General features: G+C 45.1%; 1 protein-coding gene across 1 annotated transcript in view; it reads left to right on the top strand.

The window, feature by feature from the left end:
- The window catches only part of RAD51B (RAD51 paralog B), a 568552-nt gene extending 558331 nt beyond the window's left edge, over positions 1-10221 (top strand). The window contains exon 11 of the mRNA XM_039240745.1: positions 9786-10221. Coding sequence (XP_039096676.1) covers positions 9786-9793 — 8 coding nt within the window. The 3' untranslated portion in view covers positions 9794-10221. The remainder of the gene's footprint in view (positions 1-9785) is intronic.
- Positions 10222-13768: the final 3547 nt, after the last annotated feature.

Here is a 13768-nt window from a genome sequence, read left to right as displayed (position 1 = left end):
GGCAATTGTGGCAAGAATGTAACAGAAGGCGAAGGTGAAGCGGAGGGAAAACAATAGAATCTCCTAACAGAGTGAGGCAAAGCATGAGAGTTAAAGCACTAGCCTAGGAACTGCCAAGCACCAGTGTTCTTTGCAGACCCTGTGGAGTGAGGAACCAGACTCTAAGCCTCTGACACCAGTGTGGAAGGCCTAGCATCGCCCCAGAGCCCTCTTGCTTAGCAAAGTGAAACACCATCTGGTCTGGCAGCCTGGGGGACACTTCGTCATGGCTCCCTGACCACTACTTCCTCAGGCCCTTTCTGGTTACTCCATTTCTGTTCCCATTACTCAAGTCCCAGCAGGCCTTGCTGACCTGTACCATGTGACATGGGCCTGGGACTTAGAAGGAGCTGAGTTCTGGCTCCCAATAGCGCGGCCCAAGGCCACAGGCTGGAACTCACTGCTCTACAATGGTGGTTCCCAGATGCTGGGTCTTCTGGTGATTGCAGGGCTCTCCAGAAAATAATGAACATGAGAGGTAAATTCAAACACTGTTGAACTTAGCCCACAGGGCCAGTTGTCCAAAGCTGCTTTGTAGATTGAGAATGGTCCCCACCAAAGAGTGAGGATATACATCTGCCCCCCCGCCCCAGGGTGACCCTCCCCCAGGATGCATAGGTGAACATCTATGCCAAACCCCCAGTAGAACATACTGTCACTGCTGTCTGTGGGAGGAATATCTGCCCTTTTAGGATTTTGTAAGTGGGGTACTTTCCTCAGGTTGATGAAGCAGGGCGAGTCCTTCCAATATTCCCACGGAGACATACGGCAATGCAATGATCTAGCAGGAATTTTGTGGGGCAGGCTGGAGGGTTCATGCTTTTGGACTGAGGAGCCGGCTGCAGCCTCCCCTTTCCTTCCCCTTCTTAAACGTCCGCTTCTTAATGGACCCGGAAAGCAGCTTGTTTGTTTGGTACAGCTGAGCTCCACAGCAGGGACTCAGGTCCAGGGAAATTTGGGGTAAGAACTATTGACCTTTGGCTCTTAGCCTTTGACTTCTGCTATCCAAGTTCCTTGGTAAATATTTTTTTTACAATTGCAAATATTGTTTTCTGACAAAGAAGCAGAGATTTTAAGACCAGATTAAGCAAAGCAAACAGCAGGCCCCTTTGTTACATACTCTCTGAGGGTGTATAACTCATAAGCAATCAGAAAGCTGAACTCTTATTTACCCAGTACACAGTGTGGCTTTTGGCTCTTCATTTTCAGAGGCTTTCTTAAAAGATTAGAAATCAGCTAAATAGCAAACTTAAATGAAGATTTTAAGAAATTCTATTGAAGATTACAAGGCAATGTCAGGAGGAAAAGAGGCAGTTTTGCCCAGATGGCTTGTATGCAGAGCCTTGATGTGGTACCTATATCTTGATCTCCGGGCATTTTGGTAAACAGCATTTCTAAGCCTGACCTAATTCGGATAACTTTTAGGATAATATTTGCGAAAACAAGATTCACAGAGTTGCCTCTGACCCTCATTGCTAAGATCACGATTTTGACAGGAAATAGAAGGTTGTTTAGAGAAAGGAGAGGCCTAAGATGAATTAGTAGAGGTTAAAAACCTGGAAAGAAACACTATTAGAAAAAGTTGGAAAACAAAGGAGAAAGGAGGCTGACCCGTAGCTGTGTGTCCCAGAGAGAGAAAAGTTCAGAGACGTGGCCGATGCTGCAGGGACCTCAACCAGTAAATTAAAATGTGTGGGAGACCTCATTGCCTCCCCTGGTAGCTTTTAAAGCTTTATCTCCATCCCTTGCCCAGCTATCTCTCCCTCTCTCAGGTTTTCTGAGGCAGCAGAAAAGCCACTAAATACAGATCTCTGGGGAACTCCCTCCCCAATAGCTATGTGCTCCCAAGGCTTTGGGAAAATAAGAAAGAGCTCTGGTCTTGAGAAAACTATGGAGACCTGTCCTTTAGTGGAGAGACACCCCCCCCCCCCCCCGCCGATTTCTGTTTCAGCTTTGGTGTAATCTGGAGAAAATCTCCAGCACCCCAGTTTTGTCCACTTAAAAATGACAGTGTTGACCTTGATCCGGCACTTCGCAAACTGTGTTGCAACCCATTGGTGGGTCATGAAATGAAATTAACGAGTCACAACCAGAATTTTGAAAAATGTAATAGAGGAGAATAGAAAACTCTCAGATTATATCACACGTATCACATTGTTTCATGACATATTTCATGGGTGACTTGTGTATGTGTATAATGAGTTTGTGTATGGAGGTTGCAGTGCAAACTATTTTTCTTCCTTGGCTTGTAGTCATTGGCCTGCATGATCTCCACAGGCCTTAACCCTTCAGCTTATCTGATTCTCCTTGGAGATGGTGTACTTATCATCACTTAGCTCAGTAGAGTTGTAGCTGGAGATCTCCACACACCAGAACATAAAAGTTTTTTTTCCCCACTCTTACCAGGTGACTGAACTAAAAAAAAAAAAAAAAAAAAGCCCCTCTATAATTCCCCAGATTTAAGGCAAAGAAACTTCTGATTCCTGGGTGGTAACCTTGGAGAGATACCTGCAGCCAAGGCCAAGGCCAAGGTGTGAGGGGTTGCTCTGACATAATAGCCTCAAATTGCCACGGAGGTTGGTTGGTGCCTGATGCTGGGAGCTTGAGGGGGGCAATACAATCCGTGTCTGAGAGGCATCGAGACAGAGAGGGGGAAGGCCTGGAAGAGTGAGGGCAGCCTCTGTGGTACCTGCTAAAAAAGGCACTTGGGGCTGGACGTTCAGTATTCGTAATGGAGGCAGCCTGGAGTGGTGGGAAGGAACAGTCCATACAGGCTACCCTTTTTCGGGGGAGGGGGCTGTCAGTGAATGCGCGAATGATCCCTCAGTGCCTTTTATCCCCTTAGCAAGTCTAAGATTCCTACCGCCCTGCTAACCAGGAGGTTTTATAATACCTGGAGTGCTGCTGTGTGCACGAGCAGAGGGAGGGAATAAAAGGTGAGGCCAGAATTCGATTTACCGGCTCCACAGGCCATTCCCCTCACCAGTTCTCAAGGATTAGGATGCTAAGAACAGCCAGCAACTGGGGGCCTTATACCCTTCCTGCCTTTTTGTTCCCTGGGATGGGAGGAACAATAAATCGGCCTGGTTAGAGATTTCTCAGGCTGCTTTTTGAAATACTTGAAGGAGCCAGTCTGTGCTATTGTTGTAGTAAAATTGAAAGCGGAACTATTCTCCTTTTGCAAAAGGAAAGAAAGAAAAGAAAAAGAAAAAAAGAAAGAAAAGAAAAAGTAAAAGAAAACCCACCCTCCCGGCATCTTCAGGAGGCTGCCGGTCTCAGGCCATTACCATGGTAATACTGTGCTGTTTGCATCTTCTTTGTCCTGCACTTGTGGTGATCCTGGCCTCAAGGTTGGGCTCAAGACCCTGGAAACAGTTGGCCCCAAAGGAGAGGGAGCTCGCAGCCACCAGCTTCCTGATGGTTCAGACTCAGAGGGACCAGGTCACCACAGACGGAGAGTCAGCCCTTTTGTGCAACTGAAGTGAGAAAGGTGGAGGGTGTGGGGGTGGCTCCCGTTGATCCTTTTCTCCTGTTGTCCCCAGAGTTCCACATGAAATCCCCAGCACCCACTGGGTGGCAAAGCCTAGAGTTTGGGCTGGCTCAGAGTAAGGCTAACGGTGCCGGGGGCCTAGCGGGGAAAGGAAGGCAGGAGCCGGCTTTGGGAATCAGCCTCCATGGAGTGGGCCCACAGAACCGCCTGGCTGCAGAAGGGCAAGGGGACCTTTACAGTGAACTCCATCCTGACCCATATTCTGCTCTGGTCGTGTTCTTTGTTTCCCCAACAAGCCCCAAATGCTGTGTCCCGCGGGTCACAGCTGGGACCCCTGGACCTCGGGGTCAGGCCAGGAATAAAGATTACTATCCTGTCATTGCAAAGAGCCAGGCTGTTTTGCTCATGCTGCGGGAAGCCTAGGAAAAACCTAAGGCCAGTCTCTCCCGGAGCCGCCTTTGGCCTTTGTGGGGCTCAGGGCAGTGGAGGCCTGCTGACTTGGTAAGGAAGCCGGGCTGGCCTGGGAGAATGAAGAGGGGCTCCTTATTCACTCTTCCTTTGCCCTACCTTCTCCATTTCCTCAGGAATCTAGCAAGAATTTGAAAATCAAAAGCCAAATTGTTAAGGACAGAAGATAATGCCTTAGTTTCTCAGCAGGACAGAATTGTGGTTTCTATGTTGTTTTTTAAAAAATTGAAATGAGGCATGACAGGTTGAATTTGGATTCTGGTGCTATCCTCTGCTACTTTAGCTCTGAATAAGCAGCATAAACCTTGGGATGGAGCTGAGGAATCTTAGGGGGGCCCAGCACACCCTGAGATGGGTCCAGAGAAGATTCTGCAAATGTAGCTAGTTTTCCTGTTTTCCCAACCACCTACAATAGGGACTCAGAAGAAATCAGAAAACAATGAAACAGTGATTTTTCTTAAGGGCTGGAAAGCTACGTACCTCATCTTTCTTGTAAAATCGAGAATGTTTGTTTGACCGCCTTTTGAAGCTTATTGGGATTTTGAAGCTTATTGGGAGAGGCATTAATCTCCTCTATTTGTTCCCTTGTCACAAAGTTGGGTTGGATTCTTCCACCCCATTTTCTTAGACCCTGAGCCAATTAGATGATTTATTGAAAAATTCTCTTCCCCCACATACCACCATCTACGTTCATCAGATTTCAGTTTGAATTAGTAACACATCTAAATGTTTTCTGCCTAACGGGTGCAAAGTGACCCAGAAGATTCTTCATGTATTTCCATCCAGGTATGGAGGTGTCTGCTTGGTAAATACAACCCCCACACCTGGCACAGCCTGGCATTCTTGTGGGAGCCTGGGCAGAGAGCCCTGGGATTCAATGGAGCAGAGAGAGTGAACTCCTCTCCCAGAGGTCACAGAGAAGAGAGCAAAGCAGGTCTGTCATGTGGTCCCTGGGCTACCAGGTGCCACTGCAGCCTCAAAAAGCTTGTGCGGGACAAGGCATGGTCCTTTGTGACTCCTGCTTGCCTCTCAAGGAGGAACTTCCCGGGGAAAATGAGGAAGCACACCCCTTAACTGGTTCTCTCCTCTTTTTTAACATTTACTTCACACTCCCTGCCTCCATGCATCTTCTCACACCAACTCCTGCTCTGTTTACTTCTTTTACTCTGGCTATTAGCTTCAAAGAGAGATTTTCTTTTCCTTGTGCAAAATAAAATATTTTAAATACGGAACAGGGCAGAAAATAATAAAACCCATGACTTTAACACCCAGACTTAGCAAATGTTAAAATTTTGTCATATTTGTTTCAGATTTTTTTAATAATAGGAACAAAACTTGACAAAATCAAAACCCCCTTTGTACCTATCCCTACCTCACAACCTTTCAGAGAAGTAGAAACTCTCCAGGGTTTGATACATATCCTTTCCCTCGTTCTAAATAACTTTTCTACATGTATGTGAATCCAAATATAATACAATGATTTGTTTTGAGTGCATTCCAAGTTTGTGTAAATGGTTTACTGGACACATCATTCCACTACTTGCTTTTGTCACTTAATGTTGTGTTTTTACAATGTGTCCATATTGATACACATGGATCCCATTCTTTTACTTTAATGAGGTATCCTCATTCATTGTATGAATATACTACATTATCCGTTCCCCTATTGATGGAAATCTCGATTATTTGTTAACTTAGTGAATTCTGTTACATGTGCTTCTTCGTGTGCTGATGTGAGGGTTTCTCTAGGTATACACAAAAAGTGAAACGACTGGTCAGAGGGCATGCACACTTTAATCTTTACTATGTATTCCCAAGCTGCTTTCCAAGGACATTTACCAATTTAAACTTCCTCTGGAGGTAGTGAACCCATTGCTACACAGCTGTGTGTGATTATAAGTTTGTTGTTGTGTTTGCATGGACAGTCTTCTCATGTATTCTGTATGGAAACTTCTTTTATCTCTGCTATGGGGGTATAATCTTTCCATAGTCTCCAGAGGGATCTTCTGCACAACATATGTGCTTTATGCGTAACTTAGATGATTAGTTGACAAAAATTACTTTAATTCCTCCCAAAGTTAAAACTCTATACACTTCCAAGAATGAGAGATTTTCATCTCATCCATCGCCCTTATTTTCAGGTCAGCAGACTGAGTTCCAGAAAGGCAAGGTCTACCTCAGAATTGGGTTTGTAGCCCTTCACAAGTACTCAGGGCTCCTAAGATTTTATAAAATCAGAAATGGGTGTGGAGCCTCTCATCTTGCATAATGGCAGCCCCTCTGGCAACTTATCTCTCGGGCTTCACGAGCTTCTGTTGTGATATTCCCCTCCTGTCCTGAATCTTGAATCTTGAAATCCTAAGCTAAGGTGGATCAGATGCACTATTGTAAGCAACCCCTCAAGAAAGTTCCTGAGTTGGGTTGTAAGTTTGGCTGGGTGGAATCATAATATAAATTAACAGTGTCCACATAATATAAGTCAAAAGTGAGGTTTACTGCTTTCTCACATAGCATTGCAGAGGAATATAGTCCAGAACTAGTATAGCAGCTCATCCCATGTATTTGTCCAGGGACCCAGGCTCTTAGCTTCTTGCCCCATCACACCTAAGATAGTGCCCTCATTGTCATGGTCTACAATGGCTCAGCATCATTATCTCCATCCAGGTAGCAGAATTTGTATGAGGTAGAAAATGAGGGTGGGAGGAAAGGACATCCTCCTTCCTTTAAGGATATTAACCAGAAGTTACATGCATTATTCCTGCTTATATCATGCTGACCAATCTGTAGGTATATGAGAGGAAAGACTGGAAAATTGTAGTTGTTTATCTGGGGACCATGTGCCTACCTAAATTTTGGGAGTTCTTTTACCATGAGAGAGAAGGGGAGATGAATATTCAGTGACACATCCTTTTTAGAGGAGCCCAGTTGCAGAGATTAGACCCCCGGGTACAATAGTACAGACCGTAGGGTTAGGCTTGTAGCATAATGTTAAAATGCACATAAATATTGTATTGTAAATATTATATATTAAAAATGCTAACAGGACCCTCTTTGGTAGAGTCTAGAACAAAGATGTAGGGTATCACAATTGGTAATGCCACCAAGGATCAGCACCAAAGATGCAGGTCCCCCACCCAAAACACAATCTCTCTAAAGCAGAAACTTTAGTATGTGCTACTATGCACTATGTTAGAAAGATACTTGAACAAGAGCTACTTGTGCTTATAGCAGAAAGCAGGATATGAATTTGGGTCCAAAGTTATAGACTAAACACAACTTTTCCCCCAAAATGTTTTTTCCTGTCTCCACATTTTTTTAAACATGGAACAAAATGTCAGTTGGAATAAGGTTATATTAAAAAAAACTTTATTTCAAGGCCTGGACTATAGTTAGACTGGATCCACACTCCTCTTTTAGAACCTGGAAGCCATTTGGCTATCTTTGCAGAGCTAACAATTTGCATTTGTGAAAATGCCCAGGTAATAATACCAAAAGATGTTAAATCAATTCAGGTTGTTGATTTTCTTTGAAAACTTCTTCCAGAAGGACGTGGTGTTCTTTCTGGAATATGACTTAAGCTCCATTTCAGTGAGTTCAGTTCAGCAGGTATTTTTTGAGGTATCTGTTGTTTGTAAACCATGGTGCTCAGAGGATATAAGACTAGGGGCGATGCTCCCTCTACTTAAAAAAAATTTGTTTATGTTTTATTTATTTCTGAGAGGGAGAGAGAGAGAGAGACAGCATGAGCAGGGGAGGGTCAGAGAGAGGGGGAGATACAGTATCTGAAATAGGCTCCAGGCTCTGAGCTAGCTGTGAGCACAGAGCCCAATGTGGGGCTTGAACCCACGAACCATGAGATCATGACCTGAGCCGAAGTAGGACGCTTAACCGACTGGGCCACCCAGGCACCCCTCCCTCTCTTTTAGTAGCTCAAAATCTAGTTAGCTCAAAAACAAAATAAGTTTAATCAAAGGCAAACTGTGACACCTATTACTGAGGTTCAAACAATGTGATATGTTTAAAAGAGATAGAATTGGGGCTCCTGGGTGGCTCACTTGGTTAAGCACCCAACTTGGGCTCAGGTGATAATCTCATGGTTTGTGAGTTCAAGCCCCACATAGGGCTGTCAGCACAGAGCCTGCTTCAGATCCCCTGTCCTCTTTTCTCTCTGCCATGCCTCTGCTTGCACTATCTCTCTCTTTCTCTCTCTAGCGCATGTGCTCTCTCTCTGTCTCTCTCTGTGTCTGTCTGTCTGTCTGTCTCTCTCTCTATCTCTCTCCCAAAAGTAAACATTAAGAAAAGGGAGATAGAATCATTTCCACTAGGATGACTGAGGAAGGTTCCTGAGAGTAGGGGAAGAGCTGAACTGCACACCATCCCGTGAATACTGATGAAAATGGCTTTCCATTGTCTTTTGATAGAGGCCAATTTCTTTTGCTGTTTGACGATAGATTTGAGAACCCTGGGGAATGCTGATTAGTGCCATGTGACTAATGTTGAATCATGCTGACTAATGTGCTCTAAATGGATTGATTCAATAATAAAGGGAATGTTGAGAGTCAAGAGTTCAGATCCTGAATTTCACCATGTGACGAAATGTAAATCCCTTAGCTTCAGTACTTCATTTTTTGGTCAATTAAAATGTGCTCATGAGGAGAATCTAACAAGTCACCTTGACTAGAAAGTACTTTACAAACCTCAAGGAGAACAGAAATGCTTAACAACAACTCGCAGGACAGGCTTGTGCAATCGTGGGTTATTCATCGCCCATACAGAATCAGAACATCCATCACATGCTGCTCCCCAGCCATGCGAAACTTCTACTTCCTCACACATGCCACAAGGACTGACAAACAGTACATTGCACTCACAAAACCTGACAAATAGAGGAGCTTTTGAAAAATCTTCCTATCTACCTACTGGGGCGGCTGTGTTTTTCTACAACAAATGTCACCACAGAACTAAGAGCTTGCCTTGCACACACAGCTTTTTCTCTCTTTTGACATCTCCCCAGCTAGACTGCTTGAGAACCTGGCCTTCCATGTCCAGATGTTTACTGAATTCTGAAGGCCCCCCAAGGGCCCAAGTTCTTTTGTTGCCCTCCAAATCACTTCCCACAGAGACTGACCGATGTCCTGAAGGAGCCCTTCAATAGGGAGGATAAATGGAGGCAGATGAAGACATGACCCCCTGAGGCTCACCCACGTCCACGCTAACAAAGGGTCTGAGGCACAACCTTGTAAGGAGCATTTTGGTCAGCAGCGTCCCTTCGAGAGGCCACGTCTCCCCCACAGGGCTGCTTTCAATGGCTACCATCACAGTGGAAGCACTGGGCATTTGTTAAGGGCTGAGGTTTGCTAGGTGCAGCACAAAACATCTAAATCACGGTCCCCTGTCTTTGTGAGGGCTTCCTGGCTACTGATGGCAGCTGGCTTTCTCAAGGGAAACCACAGAGCTAGTGGAGGAAGCTGAAGCAGGGCTCCCACTTCTCTGGATGTCCTCTTCCCACCCAGCTCAGAGAGGGCCTTTGTCTATAGCGATCAGCAGTCAAGCCAGGGCTGCGGGACCTTACCTCACACCGATGCTGTGTTTCTGGGCATCTCTGGTTTGCAGGGCTGTTGGCTCCCTAGGTAATAGAGAGGTATGTATGCAAGAGGACTACAGCTGAAAGGAAAGTTTTATTTAGACTATTAGGGACAAGTTAGTGCATTTCATCACAACATAGTTTTGTTTTGATTTTTTCAAATTGACTTTCTCTCCCTTTTTTTTTTTTTTTTCTCTCCTTTAGGCCAATAGAGGCCATAGGGACACTATGACCTTTGTCTAGAGCTGATGGGGGCACGATTTGTGAAATGAAACAGGATGGTTCTGCTCGGAAGAAGGACACGGAAGCCAACATAATGGGGATTAATTAGTTGATTGATGTTGATACGGTAACAGATTTGCCCCCATACCACTGAGCCAGCCATCTCAGACCTAGCAGGGAAGGTGAGGATGAAGTCGCCTTTGTTCAGGTCTCTAGATGCATGGGGCTGAAGGCTTTGCGCTGTGGGATGTCAACAGCCGTAATAATAATAATTTGCACTTATATAGCACCTTTCAACCAGGCACCTCAAAGCGGTTTAGCCACGTTAATTAATTAAAGCCCACAATCCCCCTAGGGAGAGGAGGAGGATGACTAACAGGATTTGTAATTACAGGAGGGAACATTTCCGAATAAAGTATTGTCCACCATGTAAAAAGAGTGGGTGTAAAGGAATTGGGGTCTCCAAAGAGTAACTCATTCAGAAATGAAATCATGGAAAGATGGGGAGGCTGGGGGCGGGCATGGGCGTGGGGGTCTGCTCTTGTGTCAGAGGGAGGTCAATGGGCTCAGAATGCACTGACAGGTTCGGATCCAACTGAGAAGCGGAACATGTACGGTATTAGTGGCATTTGGAAGGTCATTAGTGGCACAACTATTGTGGTGTAAATTCAAGTTTCTCTAGTATATTGTGTATAGCCTTGCAGAACAAAGGGTGAGATTCATGCAGTATTTAATAAAGGATGAAATTAGTTCTTTGGATTTAAAGCCCAAAGCTGGGCCAGTCAATTAGCAAATAAACCAATTGGTGACCCATAGGATAATTTAGTTGTTTCCAGCAGAACACCCAGCCTAAGCCCTCCTACTGTCCGGAAGTTTCCAACCAAAGCTTCAAGGCTGGGCTCAGTGCAGGGCCTCGGGGCTATGGCTCCTTCAAAGCCAGGCATCAAATCTTCCCAGCCTTTGGCATGGGGACCTCTCTCTCTCTCTCTTTTTTAATATGTATTTATTTTTTGAGAGAGAGACAGAGCGTGAGCTGGGGAGGGGCAGAGAGAGAGAGAGGGAACACAGAATCCAAAGCAGGCTCCAGGCTCTGAGCCATCAGCACAGAGCCCAACACGGGGCTCAGATTCATGAACCACAAAATCATGACCTAAGCCGAAGTCAGACACTTAACCGACTGAGCCACCCAGGTGCCTCGGCATGGGGACCTCTCTTAGCCAAGTTGTTAGTGACCCCCAAGCTGTCCTCTATAGAATCACTTTGTACCTGCTCCCCCTCCAGAGGTTTTAAATGCTTTGGAGTCTATAGTCAAGTCTTACCCCGTCTCATGTTTCCTGTCAGTGCCCACCAGAATGCTGTGCACCAAGTAGATACAGATCAGTGAAGAATAACTGAATGACTGTCTTTTAACAACTCAGTGTTTGTTGAGCACATACCAAGTGCTGTGGTGAAGCTCACAAGAGCAGGATACGTGTCTCATCCTCAAGAACTATATTGTAAGGTATGGAAAAGACTCCTAGACTGCTAACTAAAATATAAAACAGAATACAGTGAAATGACATGATAGATGTACATCCAAGCCACGTGCTGCAAGGACAAGAGTGGGAACGTTTTGTCCAGCTGGGGTGAGTCAGGGAAAGTATTCCTGGAGAGCAAACAATGTGCTGGGCATAGAAAGGCAAGAAGGATTTGGGTAGGCCTGAAAGAGGTCACAGAGGCAGACTTTCCCGACTGTGGTCAGTTGTCTCCCTCTGAGCAAGATGCATTTTGAGAACTTGTGATCTTCAATTGAACATTTGTGAAAAGCAAGCTGAATTTTTGCAGCTGATTGAATGTGCGTTTCCTGTGAGTTCTTATTAGGTGAATTGGCTAATTTCAAACATCAAAGGGCTATTTGAAGAGTTGGGAAAGACATATTATTCTCTGTAACTACTAATTTGGTTTCTTTCCACTTTTATTGCCCACCAAGAAAGAAAAGCTGGACCGTTCACACATTAAAACAGAGCACTCAAAAGTTTCTTTTGAGAAAGGTACAAGGCAGACACCTCCCAATTCCAAATGTAAAGGAATAAATGTCTTCCTCCTTGAGCTTATTTTTTTCAACACCAGGAAACCCTAAGACAGGGCTCTACACCCAGTGACTGACAAATCAATCCCCACACTCTCCTGGTCAAAGTTCCAACAGGGCTTTTCACCGCAAACCATGCTCCCAGGATAGGACCTACGTGCCGTGTTTGCATTGTGCCAATATTTATTAAGTGTTGCTGCATGTCTGACACACACTATACATGCAACAGCTTACCTAATCCTAACAGTCTCACGAGGTAGGACTTTGCATCATTCCTCCCGTGCAGATGAGCAATGAGGCAAGAAAAGTTCAGTCTTTTGCTAAAAAGTGATGGAATGTTGATTCAAACCCACTGGGTCCTGCTTCTTCCTCTCTTGCCCCTCACCTGTCTACTATTTCTGTTCGCATGTGTTACAACTTCTCCTAGTCATCCTCAATTCACTAAAATACTCAGCACAATATTATGTACATAATGGGGAACTCTGTGAATATTTTCCAAGTAAAAGAATCACCGAGAGCAATACCAGTGGTTTGATCTTCCATGGGGAGGGGCGGCTGCAGAAAGCCTGGGCAGTGGTGCTGAGAGTTGAGTAGAGGCTCCATCACTACCTCCTCTTCGTTCCACCATGATTAAAGATTAGGAGACGGGCTCAGGAAAGTTGCCCCAGGAAATATTTGCAAGAGAGAAGACACAGGTGGTATTCATGAGCTGAGAAGCTGTCAAACCTGGTACCTCCCATGAGATGCCAGTGAGGTAATTTGTATCGAACCTGGATGCTACTCACTGATTTTTTTTTCTGTGTGTGTGTACGTATACATTCATATGTCAAAGTTGGACTTTGTTCCCATAACTGTGCTAGCCTCCTAGGTACTCTGTTTGTTAATGGGCGGCAGTCCCAGTGAGGATTCAGAAGTGGTCCCTATCAGCCCACAGAGTGGACATTTCTGGATTAGCCCCCAAGTTCTGAACTCTGTGCATAAGGCTTCTGTGTTGTATGTTGTGAGCAAAGTTACCACTCATGGACGGGATTTAAAAGATGATCTGGCAAAACCAGGATTGCCAAGTGAGAATTCTGGAGATGGGGAATGAGGATTGGGTCCTGGGGAAAAGGGGAATGAAGGCAAGAGGAAGTGCACAAGAGCAGATTCTGACCTTAGAAGTGTGGTCTTAGAGCCACTGGGAAGTGTCCTTTTTCTGAAATGTTTCATTTTGCCTTTGGTTTCAATATTGTCACCATCACTTTTGTCCTCTGCCTGTGAAAAGACTTTCTTTATTCTCTTATAGAATTCAACAGAGGCCTCTTTTGCTCAAATGGAGGGAAGGAGTCCATCACATTTCCCAAAAGAATATCCTAAGTATGAGAGAAAGCACATTGCCTCCCTGTCTGAATTTCAGTGAAGACAGTGTTCAGAAGGAGCCCAGGTTCTCCATAACTCCAAAGGGACCTGGGAAGGGAGTAGACCAATAAATAGTGGGCATAAATCAGGACAGACTTTGTTTTGCTGCCTAAACAAACAACACCCCGAAATCTTAGTGACTTAAAGTCAGTATGTCTGAGGGGCGCCTGGGTGGCTCATTCGGTTAAGCGTCCGACTTTGGCTCAGATCATGATCTCACGGTTCGTGGGTTCAAGCCCCACATCGGGCTCTGTGCTGACTCCCAGCTCAGAGCCTGGAGCCTGTTTCAGATTCTGTATCTGCTTCTCTCTCTGACCCTCCCCTGCTCACACTGTCTCTCTCTCTCTCTCTCTCTCTCTCTCTCTCTCTCTCTCTCTCAGAAATAAATAAAACATTAAAAAAAATATCAGCTGTCTGAGAGACTCTCCCAGGACGCTGTCCTCCATGTGATGACTCAGTATCCCATCTCAGTAGCAACATGTACTTCCACAATTACAGT

The sequence above is a fragment of the Hyaena hyaena genome, unplaced genomic scaffold (assembly GCF_003009895.1).
Source record: "Hyaena hyaena isolate Hyena2069 unplaced genomic scaffold, ASM300989v1 scaffold_179, whole genome shotgun sequence".
Lineage (NCBI taxonomy): Eukaryota > Metazoa > Chordata > Mammalia > Carnivora > Hyaenidae > Hyaena > Hyaena hyaena.
Note: the sequence above shows the minus strand (reverse complement) of the source record. Positions and strands in the feature narration are given on the sequence as shown.